Source organism: Apteryx mantelli, chromosome 6 (genome assembly GCF_036417845.1).
Source record: "Apteryx mantelli isolate bAptMan1 chromosome 6, bAptMan1.hap1, whole genome shotgun sequence".
Taxonomy (NCBI): Eukaryota; Metazoa; Chordata; class Aves; order Apterygiformes; family Apterygidae; genus Apteryx; species Apteryx mantelli.
This window is the reverse complement of record NC_089983.1, coordinates 4,982,948-5,001,538: the sequence shown is the minus strand read 5'-3', so window position 1 is coordinate 5,001,538 and position 18,591 is coordinate 4,982,948. Positions and strand designations below refer to the sequence as shown.

Below are 18,591 nucleotides of genomic sequence, written 5' to 3'. Positions count from 1 at the left end.
CAAGCATGTAAAGAAAAGCTAACACACTAATTGCTCAAGATCTCCTTGCATATGAGAAGGCAACAGTGGCTCAGACTGGCAGGTCCACAGGTGTCTACAGAACTGACTGATGCTGAAGAGAGGACTAGGATACACCTTCCTGGAAAAGTCATGGAATAAGGAAACACATGGCTGAGCTGCAGCATGCTCAGGTACACTGCTCAGACAACCAGCCTCTGGAAGGTGAAAATTCAGAGAGATCTTGCAACAGTTCAAAAGAAGTGCACAACAAGTACCCCCAACATTTCTGTAGGTCAGGAAGAGCAGTTACCTCTGTGCAGCAGAACAGGACCTGCTACACTGGGCTAAGGAAGTCCCATTGACCCAGCTGCAAGGCTTGCAGTCAGTCTGCTTTTTGTGTACATAACCATACATCCTGCATAGAGGGATGCGCCTCATAGAAGGCACTGCTTCAGGACAAGGTTTAGGACCAACGCCAAGACTGACAAGGTACCTAGAAAGGCACAATTCCTTATAAGCTGTCTTGTGACAAGCAGGAGATGGGAGACAAGTGCACAAAAGCACATGCACATTGCCAAGGTGGTGGAAGGATCATGGCTGAGCAGTTCCTTTTTCTGATTAGGCCCCAAGGCCAGAAAACTTCACAGGACTGACTATACCAGTTCTGCTGAGTTTCACACAGGTCCAAGGAATAGTGCTGACCTCATATCCAGGCACTTGCTTGTCACCATGAATGCACCAGCTGTGTTAGCACAGGAGAGCACCAAAGCAGAGCAAACAGTCCTTTTGTGACTAAAGAAACTCTAAAGCCATAAAACATGGAAACAAAGAGCTAGGAGATCAGTGAGAAGAGCCACATTTTTTTTTTTTCCCTGTTCATTTATCTTGGTATCTAACTGGGCCCCCAGGCACTTGTTAAAGGAGTCTCTTCACAATAGTTTTGATATAGGAAGGGGCATTGGTGAGACATTGGCTTAATTCAAAAGCATTGCCCTGAATACTGGAATGCCTGGCAGTACTTTTATTCAGTGATTGAAGTACTTAGCCCCTTGCTGGAAATGCAGAATTACTGCAGACTAAATCTGGACAGCATTGCTTGAACCAATGCCAAGGTGCTTCATTTGTGTGACTAACTAATACCAAATGAATCATTTCTTTAAAAAGCACTCTAACTTGGATTTTCAGGGACTTGCAAAAGTAATAATTACTTTTACTTTGTCTTTTATGCCCAACAAATACTGTGATTTATGGCTTCCTTTCAGAGGAAGAAATTATGAGTACAACTGCTGGCAATTATTATGAAATTTTTACTTTAAAGCACAGATATTTTGCTGTTTAAATAGAGCTCACACTTATTTCCTTCTGTCAATAAACTTTTCTTTATGCTTGCTTGCTTTGATGCTGATGTCCACTAAGAGACTTTGAGAACAAGCAAATAGATCTTTTTTAAGCAGGTGCATTCTTTTAATGAAACTAAGAAAACACCATGCATCGCAAAGCAAGAAATTAACTTTGAGAGAGCCAGGAGGATACTTGATTTAACAGAACAGCAAAAATATGGTATAATATTATATGTCACAATCTTGATGAAGAGAAAGTTCAGTATTGATATTAAGTCTGCCCCTGCAATACCAGATCACCTATTATACATACACTACCTAACATTCAAAGAAAGAGCACCCTGAATTCATCAGGGAGGAATAAACTAGAATAAAGAGATTTGCTTTCTTTGAGTCTATTCTTTTATTCTGTAGCTGGAAAATGAATTACCCAGCATTTTTTCCGTGCTACACAGAATTGATGCAGAGCAGGCACACTGAACTCAGCTTCTTCTTCACTCAAGTTCTGTGGTCGATCACTGTTAGGGCTTCAAAGCGAGGCAGATTTCATTTCAGCCAGATCCACTTGTCACCAACATCAGCATTGTAGCCTTTCCTAAAATTGCGACCAGGAAGCTAGAGAAAGCAGAAAGTTCAGTCAGAAATGTTTTTCTTTTCACTGCTTACTGAACTTTTAGATTCTCTATAAAGTAACTAGTGGTATTCGAGAGAGTCCAATCTGAAACATTGGATTTTTTGCAGAATAAAGATTAGCATTTATAGAAAATTCAGTCCCCTTTGAAAAAAACTTGAACTGCGCAGCTGGTGGGAAAACCTGCAAAACATACTATACTATACTATTTAAAAACTATTTAAATACTAGGCCAATATCACCAACACAACAGCATATTACATTTGGATTCACCCACTTCTCTTATATTCCCTTGTTCCTCCTTTTAGTTAGAGATACCCCCTAAGAGATTTAACCATAGCATGTAGTAGAGGAATGGAATCAGCCAGTAGAATCTCATGCCAAAATAGGCACACATTATTAAACACATGAAATATTTCATGCATGAAATATTGAGTTAATTATTACATTAAACCATTTAAGTGAAATTGCATATTTAGCTTTCAAGAGCTGAACTTAACTTCATTAAAGCAGAAAGCAATATCTGTCTGTCTTCATAAGCAAAGCCAGAAACCACTATTTGCTGCAGAAAACAAAATTCCTCAACCCCCCTACCCAAATTTCATAGTTAACCTGAGAGCGAGCCTTCACTTGCTACCTCTGAACCTCACTGACCTTTTAAGCAGTAATTCTTCTGCGCAGACCCTTAATGCTCCACTGAGTTAACCTCTGCCTAAGCAGCTCACAGACATGGTGGCTAGCCTGACTGACCTTTCTGGATTAGTGGTCCCCAAACCAGGGCTCAGGGAAACACTGTGATGCTACAGGAAGTTCCAATTCTTATGATGCAGACTGGCAGTTTGTTAAGTATTGACATGCTCAGGGCAGCGCAGGACTAGGAACCTCTGCAAGGAGGCCTTTCCAGCAAGAACCTTCCGACAGGGTCTCAGAGTTAGGGCTGGTTTAAACAGACACGTCTCCCTGGAAACACAAGACCACCATGCAAGGAACAGTTCAAGTCTAGGAAACCAAGGAACAGGCTGCAGAGGGAAAGGATGGATGGACTGGAGCACTAGAAGAGGGATAGTAGCTATATTAGAAAAGCTGAAGGGTCTGCATGCTCACCAGACAGGGAAAGCAAAAAGACTAAAGCACGTGATCCCTTTTTTGGTAGTTCATCTAGGCAGCCAGCTTCACAGATATCTCACAACCAAAGTCCTGCAGGAGAGTTCAGAAGGAAAGGGATGTGCATAGCCTCGCAGTCATGCATAGAAACAGAAAGTCAAGCCTGGCCCTCTCAGCCTGCTGCTGTGTGCAGCAATCCCACAAAAAGCACTCCAGGTTGCATTATAGACACAAACATTCAATTGCGAAGCCATTCTATCTTTAAAGATTTGAGGAAAGGCCGGTTAAGTAGCAGCCACTTTAAAGGATTGCAGACACAGCATGGAGGACTACAAGAAAAAGCCTGTCAGGACGGTTAAAATAGCAAACCCTCCTTACACAGCTTACATCCTCTCTCTGCAGGCTAAGAAAGTGTTCCTCCAGGAGAAAGAGGCTATATCAGGTCAGCAAAAGCACTCTTACGTGACAGAAGACTGTCTCACCACAAGTTTGCCAACAATGCTGTCATCAAAATCATCTTACCAACTTGTTTTACAAAAGCAACACAAATTTTCAATGCAGTCTCAGCCTGAATAAACATAAACCACATTCTGCACCCACTGGATAACAAAGCCACGCGAACAAAACCCCCAAGCTACAGAATCAGGACATAAAATAGATACTTTGACAATTATTCTAAACTGAGTGATCTTAAGGAGGAAACAGATGTAGATGCATTTCAATCTTTTCCTCTTCAGAAAGTACTGACAATGACCTAAAATGCCAGAAATGTTTAGGGTCCTGTCTCACAAAACATCCTGGTTCTTATCTGTATAAGCAAATGAGACAAAAAGACAACATCTATCTTTGAGATATAACACTGGCATCAAAAAGCAAACCACCATCAAAAAAGCAAATGAACTTTGTGAGAAAGTCTGAGGTAAGCAAAGATGCTATTATAAAACTCTTCTTTTAAAAATAAGCCATCAGCTGACAAATTATTACAAATAATTAAAAGTATTACAAATAATTAAACTCAGATCATCTACGCATCTGCATAGAGAGAAACGCTTGCCCCACACAGGACCCCAAACTAGTCTTTTCAAAAAACTGTGAAAGCATCCTGTTTAAGAGAGCTGCCTCAATGAAAAGAAGCATGACCAAGTCTTGATGTAATCTATACTTAGGCCACAGAAATAGCTATTTACTCTAGGATGAAGCCTGTTTTTTCTTTTAATTAAGATCAGAAAATAAGACATTTCTTTCCATAAAATATCAAGCCAACAGAAGACTTCTACCTCTTTCATAACACATGCACCATCCCACCTTGTCAGAAGCCATTACAAGTCATTCTTGATCAGTTTTTCTAAGGTTTTTCATTTAAAGTTGTCTTTAATGTCTTATCTAAATATCAGAAGAAATCATGCAGTCCTGTTAAGAATTACTCCTGCTGAGCAAAGAGGAGATGTGAGATGGAAATAAATGATTACACTCTCTCTTCCATATAAATTTACAGCAGTGGACTAGGGAAGACATCAAACCTGCTGTGACCAGCCTGTATCCATTAATTCTAGGACAAAAACAGCTTTCCCTGGTCTTCTCCAGGCAGCACATAATTGTCCCTTTGATACTTCAAGAGACTCCCAGATAACTAGATTATTAAAGCAACAGGAGCTCTCTGGGAAAATGCAGGAGTTTACAGTTTCATTTCTGGGTAAATCTCCCCTCTTTAAAAGACACAATATCAATCCCAACAGAATCCAAATTCATTGTCCAAAACAAATTCCCCATGTGTCTTTGGTTAAAGACATGCAGCACATCAAAGCAATTTTTATAATAAGTATTCATCCATACTCAATCATTCACAGTGGGCCTTGGCAAAAGCATTTGAGTTTCAGGATATGTTATGGGCAAGCTTTCAAAATAGCCAAAAATTTCAAAAAGAAAGGCACTGTAAGCAAATCCCATACTACCTAGCAAGCAGAGCCATGTAAATTTATGTTCTCTGCACCAGCTAGATCAGGTACAAGTAACAGACGTGACTTCCTGAGAAAGAGCCCTTCAAAGCTCACATTTGCTAAACTGTCATAAGAGATGCACAACTTGGAACAAGGTGAGCGTAATCCAGAGGGGATGAAGTTTTCTTTTAGCACATATGGAGCATTTGGAAAAATATTGGAAAATGTAATGCACAAAACATTACCCCCACAAAAAATAAAAGCATGCCACATGCCTAAATCTCTGCTCGCTCTATGTTCCCCAAAAGATTGCTTAGAAGGATATTTCTTTTAGGGGAGCGTAAGAAGGGTTTAGACAGCTGTGATACTTCACAACTCTGTTGTTTTATGAGTCTCAGAATCTGGGCCCCAAAGGAAAAAGCCTCCAGATTCTGTTTCTGTCCTGTTTTCAGACAGGAGACCTGCTTCCATCTACTTGGACAGGTGATTTTTCTGACCAAAGAGGTGTCATTCCTGTTCTTGTGGTCCTCTGCCTGCCTTCTACCTCCTCACAAACCCACCTTCTGCCAGAACAAGCATTTGCTCAGCTGCATGAAGAGCCTGACTGGAGAACCAATTTGGATTAAAACAGCCAAATAAAAAGCATTACAGTGCTGGTGCATGATGTTGCTGAATGGACTGAACAGCTTGATGCCAACAAAAAGGAAAGGTTCTACAGTACCAATCCTCTCATCTCCCAGCTGTGCAGTCCAGACCAGCTCTGCAGCTTTCTGGACTGTTCCATAAGCTTAATCAATTCCCTTGCCCAGGGAAAAGCTATTCACTCCTTTTGGCTGGGATAATTTTCAGTGACTCAGTGAGCTCAGTCAGCCAAACACACACCAGACAGCTGCAAAGAAAGTGGTGGGAGTACAAGGGAAGATTTAAGGAGGCAGGACAGATGGCAGGATGATGGCAACAAACAATTAAATTGGCACCCCAAACTTCACCCTTGGTTTTGACCCAGCTTAAGTTCCCAACCTGTTCTTCCCATGGCTACTAAGCCAGCGCAAGGAAAGGGAGAGGAACAAATGGCTAGCATTGAGACTGTCAGTACTGCAGCAGAAGAGGTAAACTGTTCAGTCTGGAAAAGAAATGATTGAAGGAAGACAGCACAAAGGTCTACATAAGTTTCAAGTAGCTGGGAGAACACAGAGAGGGACTAAATGTTCACTGTCTCTTCCTATACAAGATCTAGGTGCCATCAAATGAAGCCAAAAGGAGCAAGTTAGAAACAAACAAGTAGAGCTTGTTCTTCAGGCCATGGATAATGGCTTAAGGAACTCCATGCTGAAGGATACTGCTGACACTAAAAGTTTAGAGGGTCTCAAGGGGAGACTGGGCAAGTATTCAGAAGAAACTTGCATTTTCCATGAGACTTCTGCATTAGAGTACGTTTCACAGTCAGAATTTCAATGAAAGTCAGCAAGGCCACATCATTTGCAAGTGGTTTGCCCATTCACAGGACTGCTCATGCTTGTTAACTCTAAATCAGACTTGAGTAATACCAAAGAAAAGATGCAGCTTAGTGGCTGTGCTAATAACAATAATAAAGCATCTTATGATGCATGATTAATTATTAATCACAACACATCTTTCCACAGGGGAGTAAAGGAAGTAAGCATAGAGGGTCAAACCTTGGCTCAAATAAATCCCTTCAAACCCTCTTAGGTCTTTCACTGACATTGGCCAAACAGACCTAAGGAGCATACCAACAGATTTCTCCAATATCAAGTAACAGTGAACGCAGTTGACAATTACACAAAAGCTGAACCATCTTTCCCATGAAAAGAAAGAAAAGTCACATTATCACAGCAGCAATCTAGAAGACACATGCTTTGCAAGGCAGAATTAAGTCTCTGCCCACAGGAGCTTACAATTGAAGCAGAACTGGTCAAGCAGAAAGCAACAGAGATTTGACTAAACAGACTCAACAGGTCACCCTTGTCCGTGCAGCAGGAGGTAAATGTGAGTTCCTGCAGAGACACTGTTGAGTAACAGATTTTCCCACTCCATGGAAACAGATGAGACTGAGAATCGAATCTCAGGCTGCCGTGTCACACTGTACAGAACTTAAAGATGGCAGTGAGGACTAACTCAAAAAGTATGCTATGAAAATGACCTCACACAGAATGACACTAATAAAATGAGTTTTACTCAGCAAAGGTAGAACTGCTCAACTGTAAGAGAACATCGGTAAAAAGATAAAAACAAGATCATCCCATCAGTTAATTTAAGAACTCTGCCACAGAAATGTCTGTCAGAACTATAAACATGATAAAAAGCCCTGTAAAATGGTATATGCTGCAGGGTAGCAACAAACAGCTTTAGCCACCTGTTTGCTATACACTGCAGCTGCATTTCATAGCTCCTCAAAATAATTTCAAATCAGACATGCATAGGTAGAGCTTTGGAGAATTTTAACTATCTGAAAAGGTCTACATCTGTCAGAGTTTAGAGACGGTCTTGTTTTCCAACATTTCTGGAGCAAAAAGAGTTACTATTATTTTTCCTTCAATTCCTGTGTAACTTTCCACTAACGGCTGTGCTTAACAGCTAATCCAGATCTATAAATATAATATTTTGAGCAGTGCTGATCAAAGAGCACTTAAAAACAGAGACATTACTCTGCAAAGCATGGGTTCATTCATCAATATACAAATCCATTCTTTTACTGACTGTTCATAATAAGTATAATAATAGCACCTACCACCACCGCTATTAGTGAAGATTACTGCTGTTTCCTGCAGAAATCCTGACTTCCAGAAGTTTATTGTCAATGTTAATTTTTTAGCTATGTGCCAACAACTAAGAGAATCTAACAACATCTAACTTCATATATTAGTTATATTCTGGAAATGTTTGGTTATTATGTTCCAGAGCAACAGGAAAAAAAAAAAAAGCAGGTGGGGGAGGGAGGTGATACCTCCTTCCAAACACATATACATTCAAGGTGTATATGGTTTGGCTTTCAAAGGAGTTGCACAGATGGATGTTCATTTACAACTCTATTTCTGCCATTCTTTACTCAAACAAAATTCCTAATGAACTTAACATCCATTATAGTCCAAGTAACAAGTACCAAATTGATACTAGAGTACTCAAAAGCTTTATTGAATTGAGGTTAAAACAATTACAGTTTGCTGAAATTGTTCAATGTATGTTGTCCTACTCTTCATTCAAAAAAAAAGAAAAAAAGAAAAAAGAGTGGAAACCTTTTGAAAAGGGAAGTGAGGGAGGATTAAGCTAAAGTATTTTTATTTCCATAATTGTGTTTAAGCAGGAATCAGATTTGTAGAAATGAATTTGTGAATTGTAATCTGAACAACTACAAGCACCATAAACAATTTAAAGCATATCTCTACTCCTGCTTTTGCAAGACAATCAAAAATAAATAAGCAACACAGTTTAACTAAATATTTTGTTGCAGCTTTTCTCCACAATGCCAGCTTGCCCTAGTGACTATTCCACATACTGACAGAATAAAATATACTTTGTTTTTTCTTAGCAAAGTGAATGTTCGAAACACCAGTTAGACACTAAGCCAGCAGCGACATCCAAGCAGGATAAAGTGTTATAGTAACTGTAGACTCACTTTTTTAACTGGACAGGTAAAATGCAAAAAGCTTCTTACAATAGCATTCTTTATGTTACATTACCCAAAGTAACAGCAGGTTTTAGAAATGCCAGTTCATCCCTAACAGCCCTAATTGAAATTGTCCCACCATACTCGCACAGTTCAGCACTTAAAACTGTCACTATTTCATGGTTATGCCTGGTTATCCATGCAGATATTACCCCTGAAGAGCTGGAACAAAGCAAGGACAGGAGGGAGAGTGAGAAATAGATCCCAGTATCCTTCTTACAGATTTTATAAAACCTTTTCCTGCTCTAGAGCATGTTTTTCAATATAAGATACCAAGATCAAACGGTCTTCTGTGTTTTTGTTAAAAGTCTCCTGTCCCAGGAGCCTTGCAGAACAGTGCAGAACAGTGGAGAGGGAGCAGTTCACCTGTGACTTCTTTCTCCACCTTGTTTAACCATTAAAAAAAGGTCTTTCTTCCTAGCTATTTTTCAGTTTTTTAATTTAATACACTTCTACCTTGGGGATTACATTCCTATCTGGGCATGGGATTGAGAAGGGTTTTAGAGAGGGAGGATGCGCTCCCACAAAAAAGTGTTTTCTTTCATAGGGCTCAATGGAAATGCATTATTTTAATGCCAGTGGGATTTTATTGTCTTTTTGTTTTACATGGGCACCTAGTGCCTGGGACAGCATTTTTTATTGTCTAAAACAAAACAGATGCAACTAACAAGACCGAGATTTGAGATCGCCCCAAGGTCTTTCAAGTTCTGTTTATTTTTTTCCCATATCTGGGGTGGATATCCCTACTGGTTGCCCATGAAATCTTTCAAGGGAAAGAGAAGGGTAGAGAAGTTACACATTTCTAAAGCAGAAGAGGTGCTGTACAAACTTCTCATGCTCTCTCTGTACACAGAAGAATGGCAGGAACAGAGAAGGATGGGAAAGAAGTGGAGAGAAGCAGATCACATGCCCACTTCCATCCCTTTCCAGGTAACCTTCAGGAACAACTTCATCATTCCTAAGTTTTAGTTATTCTTCAGGTTCTTTTAGTCTTACATGCATTTAGCTATCTACATGTTTGTATGTACTAGTCAATTACAAAATGTGATGGCAACATCTTATTGTTAGTTTAGAAAATGCTAAAAATATTTTTGAAGAGATAAAATAAAAAAAGGATAAAATAAATTGAGTCTTTCTTAATTTATTGTGGTCTGTTTTCATTCCTTCCTGGATCCAAGAGCAGACAGTGCATTAGAGCTGTCAAACATCTCCATTAAAAAAAGAAATAGAATAGGAAACCTTGATTCTCAAAAATGAAAACTTCAGCAAGACAAAAAAAAAAAGGCAAAAGAGAGAAACAGAAGATCTTGTTACCATAGCAGCCATCTTTGACACAATCACAAACAGGGAGAAAAAGAGATATCCTAACAACGATCTCCTTACTTCGGAAAAGGCAAGAGTACCATTGAAGACAATTCATGATTCAATTAGGTTGTAAGAAAACCTACAGGCTTCTAGAAAACCATTTGACCAAATTCTGCTTGTATGTACTGAGGCAATTACACATACATATATACATATGTACATACATACATATATACGTGTGTGTGTGTGTATATATGAAAAGTAACTGCTGCAATGAGCCAAAAGCTAAAACATTTACTACCCCACAATACAGTTACTACCATGTTAAAACTCAATGCATTATTTTGACACAAATGCTCCTTGTTTGTCACCCAGACTCTCGTTTCCCAGAAGCTAAAGTATTTCCTTTGTAGTTCAGGAGACTTTAAATAGGGGATTAGCTTCTAAGCCAAGAGTGTTCTATATTCATTAAAGAGATGGGAAGGCTAAAGGCCCTCCCTAACCTCTCATTTACCATGTAAGCCATCATCAGCCCCTTGCAAACAGATCTGCCTAGATGTCTCAGGCCACGTCAAATCTGGAGAAAGTCTTCTTTTAATGTTCTCCTTACTGGACTAGTTATAACCTTCACAGTAGAAACACATGTTCTTACAATACTCTTATTTGGGGTGTTTTGAGGTTGATAGTTGACAAATGTCATAGACCCACAGCTGCTTCCTGAGCTGTTTTACCTTTCTGTCATTCAACAGCTCACTGTGATAAAACTTTTTGCCTGCAACTACTTATATAACTAACTTGAGACATCCCACACTCCAAGAATTTCCCCCTAAGGTTGCATCCTTAACTGGTTATGGAAGAAAGTGGAAATAAAGAGCCTGGGGGAAAACTCTGGAACTCTTCTCCCCTCCAACCTGTTACCTCTTCTCCATTTGCTGTTACATGCAAGACTCCAGGGAACTGCCAACCACACTCTTTCAGATCACTGGGCCGAAAGGGAGAAGGAAGATGAGGAGAAGGATACGAAGATGCAGCTTGACCAGGCAGCTGTGCTGGTGCAGCTGCTGTTGAAAGGCAGCCATCCCACTCCTGGCTACATATTCCTGCTACTTCCCTTCTGCGGCTCCAGTATTCATCTAACCCCACAGCAAGCCCATTCAATTTGGCCTAAGACTAGTCCATGAAGAAAAAAATCAATTGCTATGATGTTAGCAAGCTGACTGGACTTGCCAGAGGCACACAGTTATGAGTCAGCACAAGGAAGGGAGCCGGACTGCTTCTCTTAGAGGTAGCAAGGTCTTACTGGTTCAAGCTTTCTTTGCCTTGTTATCAGCAACTGTATTCCAAGAATAATCTCCCACCAAGGGAGGACAGTACAAAAAGGAAAAAGAAAGCTCTCTCTACCTTTCAGTGGCATATTTATTTGCATTTTTGATGAGTTAAATAAATGTTTGGCAAAAAAATCTGAACCTCTGCTTAGTGTGCAGCTATACTGACAATGCAAATATAATGCTTAGATGTGTAAGGGATGGGGATGGAGGACACAGAACCAATGTCACTGCCAAAGAAGCCTCTGATTTGCTCAAATGATGAATATGCATGAGTGCAAAGTTTATCTTACCTTAGAAAGGGACACTGCACAATTAGATGTTTTAGGTGAGGACAATGAGCATGATCAAGGGCTTAGAAAGGAACCCAGGGATGGAAGTTGAAAAGATTGACAGCCAGTGTCTAATGATCAGCAAAGAGCCAATGCATGATGGTGGGAAAAATAGTAAGTGGGTAGAGAAAGGAAGAGAAGCAGGTTGTTCACCATCTCAATACAAGAGCAAAATGACACTTAAGATTGAAATATGACAATTAAAACTGATCTAAGGAAGCTTTACACACAGGCAAATGTACCCACTGGAGCTGAAACTCGCTGCAATAGAAAGCTTCTTTGAAGGTAGTTCAAGAGCATGGAATAAATTCTTCAAAGAATTCCTCACAAACGTTCTGCTTCAAGGGTAAGGTACACATCCTTGACTTTCTTTTTTCTAACTGTACAAATTGGGCTAACAAAAGATACAAGATTTTGATACTGGCTTTGCTCTGGTACAAAAGAAACTCCTAGGTGCATAGGCCTTTCTTGTCTGAAGAAGGACCTGTGTGCCTCAACATTTGTTTGCTTTCTTTAGGATACACACCAGCGCATAAGCTTAAAGAATCCCACCAAACTAAAAAGAGAATACTCCAACTGCTTGCTTTTATCCTCAGGAGAAAGGATGGGGGGAAAAAACAAAAAACAAACCCTAGAGCATGAGATGCAGGCTGCAATGTTTAACATAACATAAAAATAGCCCTCTCCTACTACAAGATCTCTCAGACTTCTGTTTAAAGATGTTGAGGCTAGCCACTGGAGAAACAGAGGAAATGAATTACACAAACCAGGAACTCAGTGAGTGTGGTAACACACATGCTTTCTGCTAGAGCTGGTAGCATGAAAAAAGTGACTTAGTTTTAAAGGTTTTGCTTCCATTTGTCAGAGCGACAGTGTTTCTTGGAGCAATTAGGGACCTGAGTATGGCTAGGCTGCATAGTTTTAGCTCAGAGATGTACTTCAGAGAAATCCCAAGTGACTAACACATCTAAAAAGTGAACACCAGCAAGTACTGGACTTCAGACTCTAGCAGACCTTGTGATAAGCAGCCCACTAATTTACCCTTTGCATTTTTTTTTAATAAAATTTATGTAAAAGAAATGCTGATCATTTCCCTTTTATCTACAGTGAAGGGAGAGGTGCTAAAGTCTATTTTAAAGCTCTCCAGCTCAGTTTTCAGAGGTAAAGAGATAGGTGATGGTTTGAATGAGAATCTCAGACAGCTGCATTTTTACGTATGCAGAAAAGAGTATGCACGTAAAAGAATTCTTATTTCACCCTCCCTAGGAGATTCAGGCATAACTTGCCAATCTCATTTAGGAGTGGGAAGTGCATAAGTACATTATTTAAGTACACTGATTCCATTAAACAGAACCATTTGTTTTCTTCTTTTCTGCAAACACAACTGCCTAAATGCTCTAGCTTCACAGGGAGCACAAAGGATTTGGAGCATTATCTGCTGGAATTGTGTGTGGTTGGAAGAAAGCACAGAGATATAGCAGTTGTTAAAAAAGAAAAAAAAAATAGTCAAGTCTTTACTAGTCTGACAGTTCCTAAAATAATGTTACTTCATTTAAGAATGAACACGCTTATCTTTCAGTGATCTACAGAACCTGACTCAAAGGTTACTCTTGCCTTGCCAGAAAAGCATCTTTAGACGTTTATGAATGCCTGAACAAACTGCTGAATCCAGCCAGATGACTTTATGGTGAAAAAGCCACCTCCTCACAAGTGGAAAGAGTATCTACAGAAGAAATTTTGGGGATACACACAAAAGAAGCAGTTTCAAGCAACTTAAAGCTCTATGTGGCTACCTCATGATTTTAAAGAAAGATGAATGTACCTAAAATCTTGTTCTCTGGAAAGTGTTTCCTCTTCTTCCCCAGTTGCTTGTGACTAATGCAATATTTGAACAAAAAACAGCTTCTGCCTGGGATTTGAGAATGCCTGAAAACTACAGGGGCAACAGCAGCATTAGGCAGCATGAATTGTTTGCACATAACTCTGAAAAGCACAGGAGTTAGCTGTCTATTTGTTTGATCAAGGATTTATGACTAGTTATAGGATTGCTGCGGGAAAAAAATCCCCTACACAAACCATTGAATTTATTTGGTAAACATTTATTATACTATCTTTAAAAGCACATATTTCCCACATGGAAATGCTAAAGTTCTGTAATTATACCATAATTAAGTCTTTAATTACAAGTCATGTGAGCCTAAAATCTTTATCTGCCTTCAAATGCAAGAGCAGAAGTATAGTTGTAACTATCTGTACATAAGACATCAACAAGGCAAGGTTTTAGGGGCTGAAATCCTCCCTCATCAGACCAAGCAACCTCACAATCAAGACCTGTGTGTCTAAAAGATCATCTACTTTTTCTGCTTGCACTGGTTGGTCTTACACTATATTACCTCTGAATATAAGCCATCACACTGTCATTTGCTAAACAAAACTGGGGGAAAAATGAAGATCTTAACACAAAGAATTTAATTCTCAGAACATAAAAAGGTAGGTGGGGCTGCCTTTGTGTTTTCTTTTCTAATAGCTTTCTTTTCTTTGTAGCTTATGAGAGGTAGGAAAATTCAGCATCTTTTGCACCGAGCACAACCCTGCACAGGCTTACTGACACTGAGTTGAGACAATCCTTCCTGAGGCCAGGACTGAATAAGCAAGGCATCACAGGCTGCTCAGTGTCTTAGTGCAGTTAAATCTCCTGAACATCTCCAGTGGGCTGTGGGTGAACACTGACTAGCAAGGCTAAAGACAGAAAACTCATTTTACTTTTAGGCCATGACCCCTCCCTGTGGAATTTTACACAAATGGCAGAGACCACCATGCATGGGGCCATGCATCTCCCACATGAGTAGAGAATCTCTTACCTATCCCATGACAACCACTTCTCCCACAGCACTGTTTCATAGTACAGTAACAAATGACCGGCTTCAGGAGATAGTTCTCTGGCACTCAACTCCAAGAAGCAGGGAAAGGCTGAACAGAAGCTATTCAGCAACAGATTGCTTTCAAATAAAAAAAAGAAATGAGAAAAGACAGAATTGCTAGGTCACTGCATTCACAGGAAGATGAGAAAAGAGAAGAGACCAGGCAGATCTACTGGAAAAGATGCCTTCTGAATACTGGCTCCATCAGACGCCTGAAGGTCTTATTGTAACAAGTGTTCAAGCATTCAGAAAAGAGAAAAAACAGTGTAGCTAGTATTGTCTCAATTTAACAGGACCCTCCATGAAATGCACGTGACCCCTTCTTATTCCAAAAGACATTAGCACTTTGCATAGTATTTTCCTGAATGAGGGCCTAAAAGCATGCCTGCAGAAAGGAGATTACATTTTGGCAATGCAGTTTTTTTGCACTGATAATGCTCGGCTTCTGCTGTCAACTAACTGACACCAAACTAAGTGACCCATGATCACCGTTTCCCTTCCCAGATATTCAGATTCCTACAGCAAAGCAACTCTCTACTATGTCTGCAAGGCAAGTCGCAGTTTTTCCTGGAAGCCAGCTTGCTTATGATCCAGGGCATTCTCAGTTTCTTGCCAACACAAAGAGGAATGTGCTGTTGTACAGTCAGAGAAGAAAAGGTTTTCAGAACTAATACCCCTGGTTCCCAGCACGCAGCACCAAGGTCACATCTTGCTGTGTGTCAGGCAGCCTCAATAATTCCCTGCTCCACTGCAGAGTGACATTTCAACCAAAAAGGCCTATCATCTTCGGGAAGAAAGGCACAGTCAGTACAGATGGATGTTGCATGCTGGTGACAAGCCATGCAGCAGATCATTCTGAAATATGTGCTGCACACACAATGACGTCTTTTGGAGTGAAGGACTCCAAACATTCTTAGTCTGAGCTTGAAGTTTCAGATTTAAACTGATATCAAGAAGCACTGAATTCTGGTAGCAATTTCTCAGATGAACCAGGGAGTTTTCAAAGCCATTAGACAAACTCAAGGAATATTGACAAGCTTTCTGCTGCTTTAACCCTTAGCTTTAGACCCTTTTACAAAGTGGAAAGAATATTTTCTTACATAACTCAAATGAGGCAGAACAGCATGAACTTGGAGAACATCTGCACTGCACAACTAGCTGAAGAGGAATATGCTGAATATTTACAGGAAATTCTGAACTGACTATTCAAGAAAGCATTTGCTAGTTCAGAGTTTCCAAACAAGTCCACAAAACTACACCTTACATTTTAATTCTACTAACAGACTGTACACTAACAGGACCAGAAAAATGATATGCGAATCATGATTTGTAACAATTTCCACATATATTCCTTCATCGTCAGTGATTGCTTGAAAAAATGCAGTGGCAGAGAAGATTTCAACAAAACTTGAAAATATACCATCTCTTGCTATTTCAGTTTGTCCAAACAATAATAATTGACATCAGTTCCACAATTTCTCTAATGAGAATTTACAGTACCTGGGCCTTAGAAAAACACTGCATGGTGTGACAGGATCCCATGCCAGCCAAATAACAACTGACAGGACTAAGGGTTAAGTCAATTTAAAGCCATTGTCTCCAGAACCAGAAAGGCAAGCAGCTAATTAAAACATTGTGTGGGAGCCTGCATGAGGTGTAAGAAAGTGCTGGGCCACAACAGGCTTTGGATGCATGCCTGCTAACAGAAACACACTATTAAAAGCAACAACACTTTTGAGAACCAATGTAATGCTCATATCTCCTCAGCCTACTTCAGAATAACACCCCCTCCTGAAGTGTTTTATAAGCAGTCTTCTTTTTAGAAGTCTCCATGGGTTTCCAATTTTGTTTGACTCAAAGGATTATTTTAGATTTCAGAGGTCAGAGACTAATCAGGGCAGGAGAAACAAAAACAAATGAAAACCACTTATCCTTTAGTCCACATCCAAAGATCAAAAAAGAAAATCACCTTTCAAAACAAACAATTTGCTTCATTATTCCTCTTACATGGAAGCTAGACTTCAAAAAAGGGGGGGGATCTAGGCAAAATCCAGAACTTACTCTTAGAAATGTGCATTTATGTGCATGAGATTAACACCCAGGCTGTGCACAGGACAGGTATGAACATACACCTTTACAGGCACAATTGTACAGCTATTGTCCAACTGCTCCTCTTCCGGAATTACTTACCGATCGATATTCATAGTAGATTTTATCATACTCTGTGCCTCCAATTGTTATTTCTGGAATGAAGCGAGGGATGGCTGCAGGATCTAGTACTCCATCCTTGTCCTGAACACTGAGGGGAAAGAAAACAGGGGGGAAAAAAAAGGAATAGTTAGTCCACATACTGCCCAAAAGAGAGCAACATTAACCCTGAGTTTGGCCAAATGCTGAAGAACAACTTTTCTGCTAAATAATTCTTCCACACATTCTGGCTCTCTTCTAATTATGATAAATACACAGTCCTTTTCCTCACTCTGCAGTGTGTTAAGGTTCCCCCCCAGGTTTTACCTCCCTGGAGTTACTCCATCATTGCTGGGAATAACCTTCTGTATAAGGCAGCTCTAGCTTGTTGCTTTCCTATATAAGCAAGATAAAACCAATGCTTTTAGCGGGTTCCAAACTTCATCTTACTAAATCACCTTCATTTAATTACTTCCCATTCAAACAGTTTTCACAAATGAACCCTCACAAGCATTAAAGCAGGGTAATGATCTTCCTCCCCAAATTCCCATCCTAAATGTATCAGCACTTACTAGGTACCTTGCACTGAGGCAAATCAAATGATTTGGAGGAAGGTAGTGCCTTTAACATCCTGCCTGGCACTAGTTTAGAGTAACCTTGCTGTGGCAGCTATTATGACAGGTTAGCTATGAGGGGTGCAGATACCAGGACCAAGCAAAAATCCATGCTGCATGGAAACAGCACTTTCAAAGATCCCGAATTTGTAATGTCTGAGAAACTGCTAGAAAGACACCTTTTGGGTACAGACACTATACATAGCTCAACAGTGCCACCTATACGTATGTGGGGAAAAATACATCAGCTATCCGTTTGCAGTGGACAATCACTGCATTCTAAATTTGACACTTGAGAACTCTGCAAACAATTGTGTTATCAGTTTTCAGGGAACTGCACTTCTTTACAAATAGCTACACCTGCATAAAACAAACAAATGCACTGAGCAAGGAAAAGTTAATCGTCTTTAAGCAATTAACATTTTTCCCTAACGCACAAAGCTTGGGATATTACTTCACAGCACTGCAGTTTCAATGAGTGAACTAGTTTATTAATATATACTGACACACACACTGCGAATTATTCTAATACAGTCAAAACAGTAATGAAATGCAAGAATCCAGTAAAGGTGAGGGGGGAGAGGATAAGAACAAATGCCTATTTACCAGATCAGGATGAACATCAAAGATGTTTCCTACGAACTTTTACATTATCTGTCTTCACATATATTAAGTCAAGTATTTTCTAATCATTTGGGAAACTATCATAAATTTATTTAATGCTCTGGAAATCTGTGGAATGACACACCATTTCTGTAAATGCTCTTAAGATCTCTGTGGTTCTATTTTGTAAGAGGTAGAAAGTCAAGGGCAAATCCAGTGAGGTTCATCTAGCTGCCGAAACCCACATCATTCACATGCTGGAAGACAGGAAAACGTGCCCTCCTTAGCTTTCTCCCCAATGCAGCAAGAGCCATTTTCAGGACATGCTGACACCAGGCCTTCCATGTGCCACTCCCAAACTTTCCACCCGAGGAGAACTGGGGAATAACTGAGCAGGGATAGAAAAGCCTGCCCCAGATAGCAGTCCAACATTGCACATGTTTTTTCTTCTGAATCCCAGCACACTTTGTGAACAGCACCTTTGCATGTGGTAGCTCTCTTCTATTAAGGTTCTGCTGAGACAGAATCAGCTCTAACACTCACTGCTAATTAAAGTGGAACTAAAATAAACAGATCTCCTCCAAAAAGCAGACATCCAAGTATCAAC

At 39.9% G+C, this 18,591-nt stretch overlaps 1 protein-coding gene across 1 annotated transcript in view; it reads right to left on the bottom strand.

The window, feature by feature from the left end:
* Nucleotides 1-1,440: 1,440 nt before the first annotated feature.
* Nucleotides 1,441-18,591, bottom strand: part of NDUFA10 (NADH:ubiquinone oxidoreductase subunit A10) — a 51,824-nt gene continuing 34,673 nt past the window's right edge. The window contains exons 9-10 of the mRNA XM_067298474.1: nt 16,771-16,879; nt 1,441-1,955 (exon numbers count right to left, since the gene is read on the bottom strand). Coding sequence (XP_067154575.1) covers nt 1,887-1,955; nt 16,771-16,879 — 178 coding nt within the window. The 3' untranslated portion in view covers nt 1,441-1,886. The remainder of the gene's footprint in view (nt 1,956-16,770; nt 16,880-18,591) is intronic.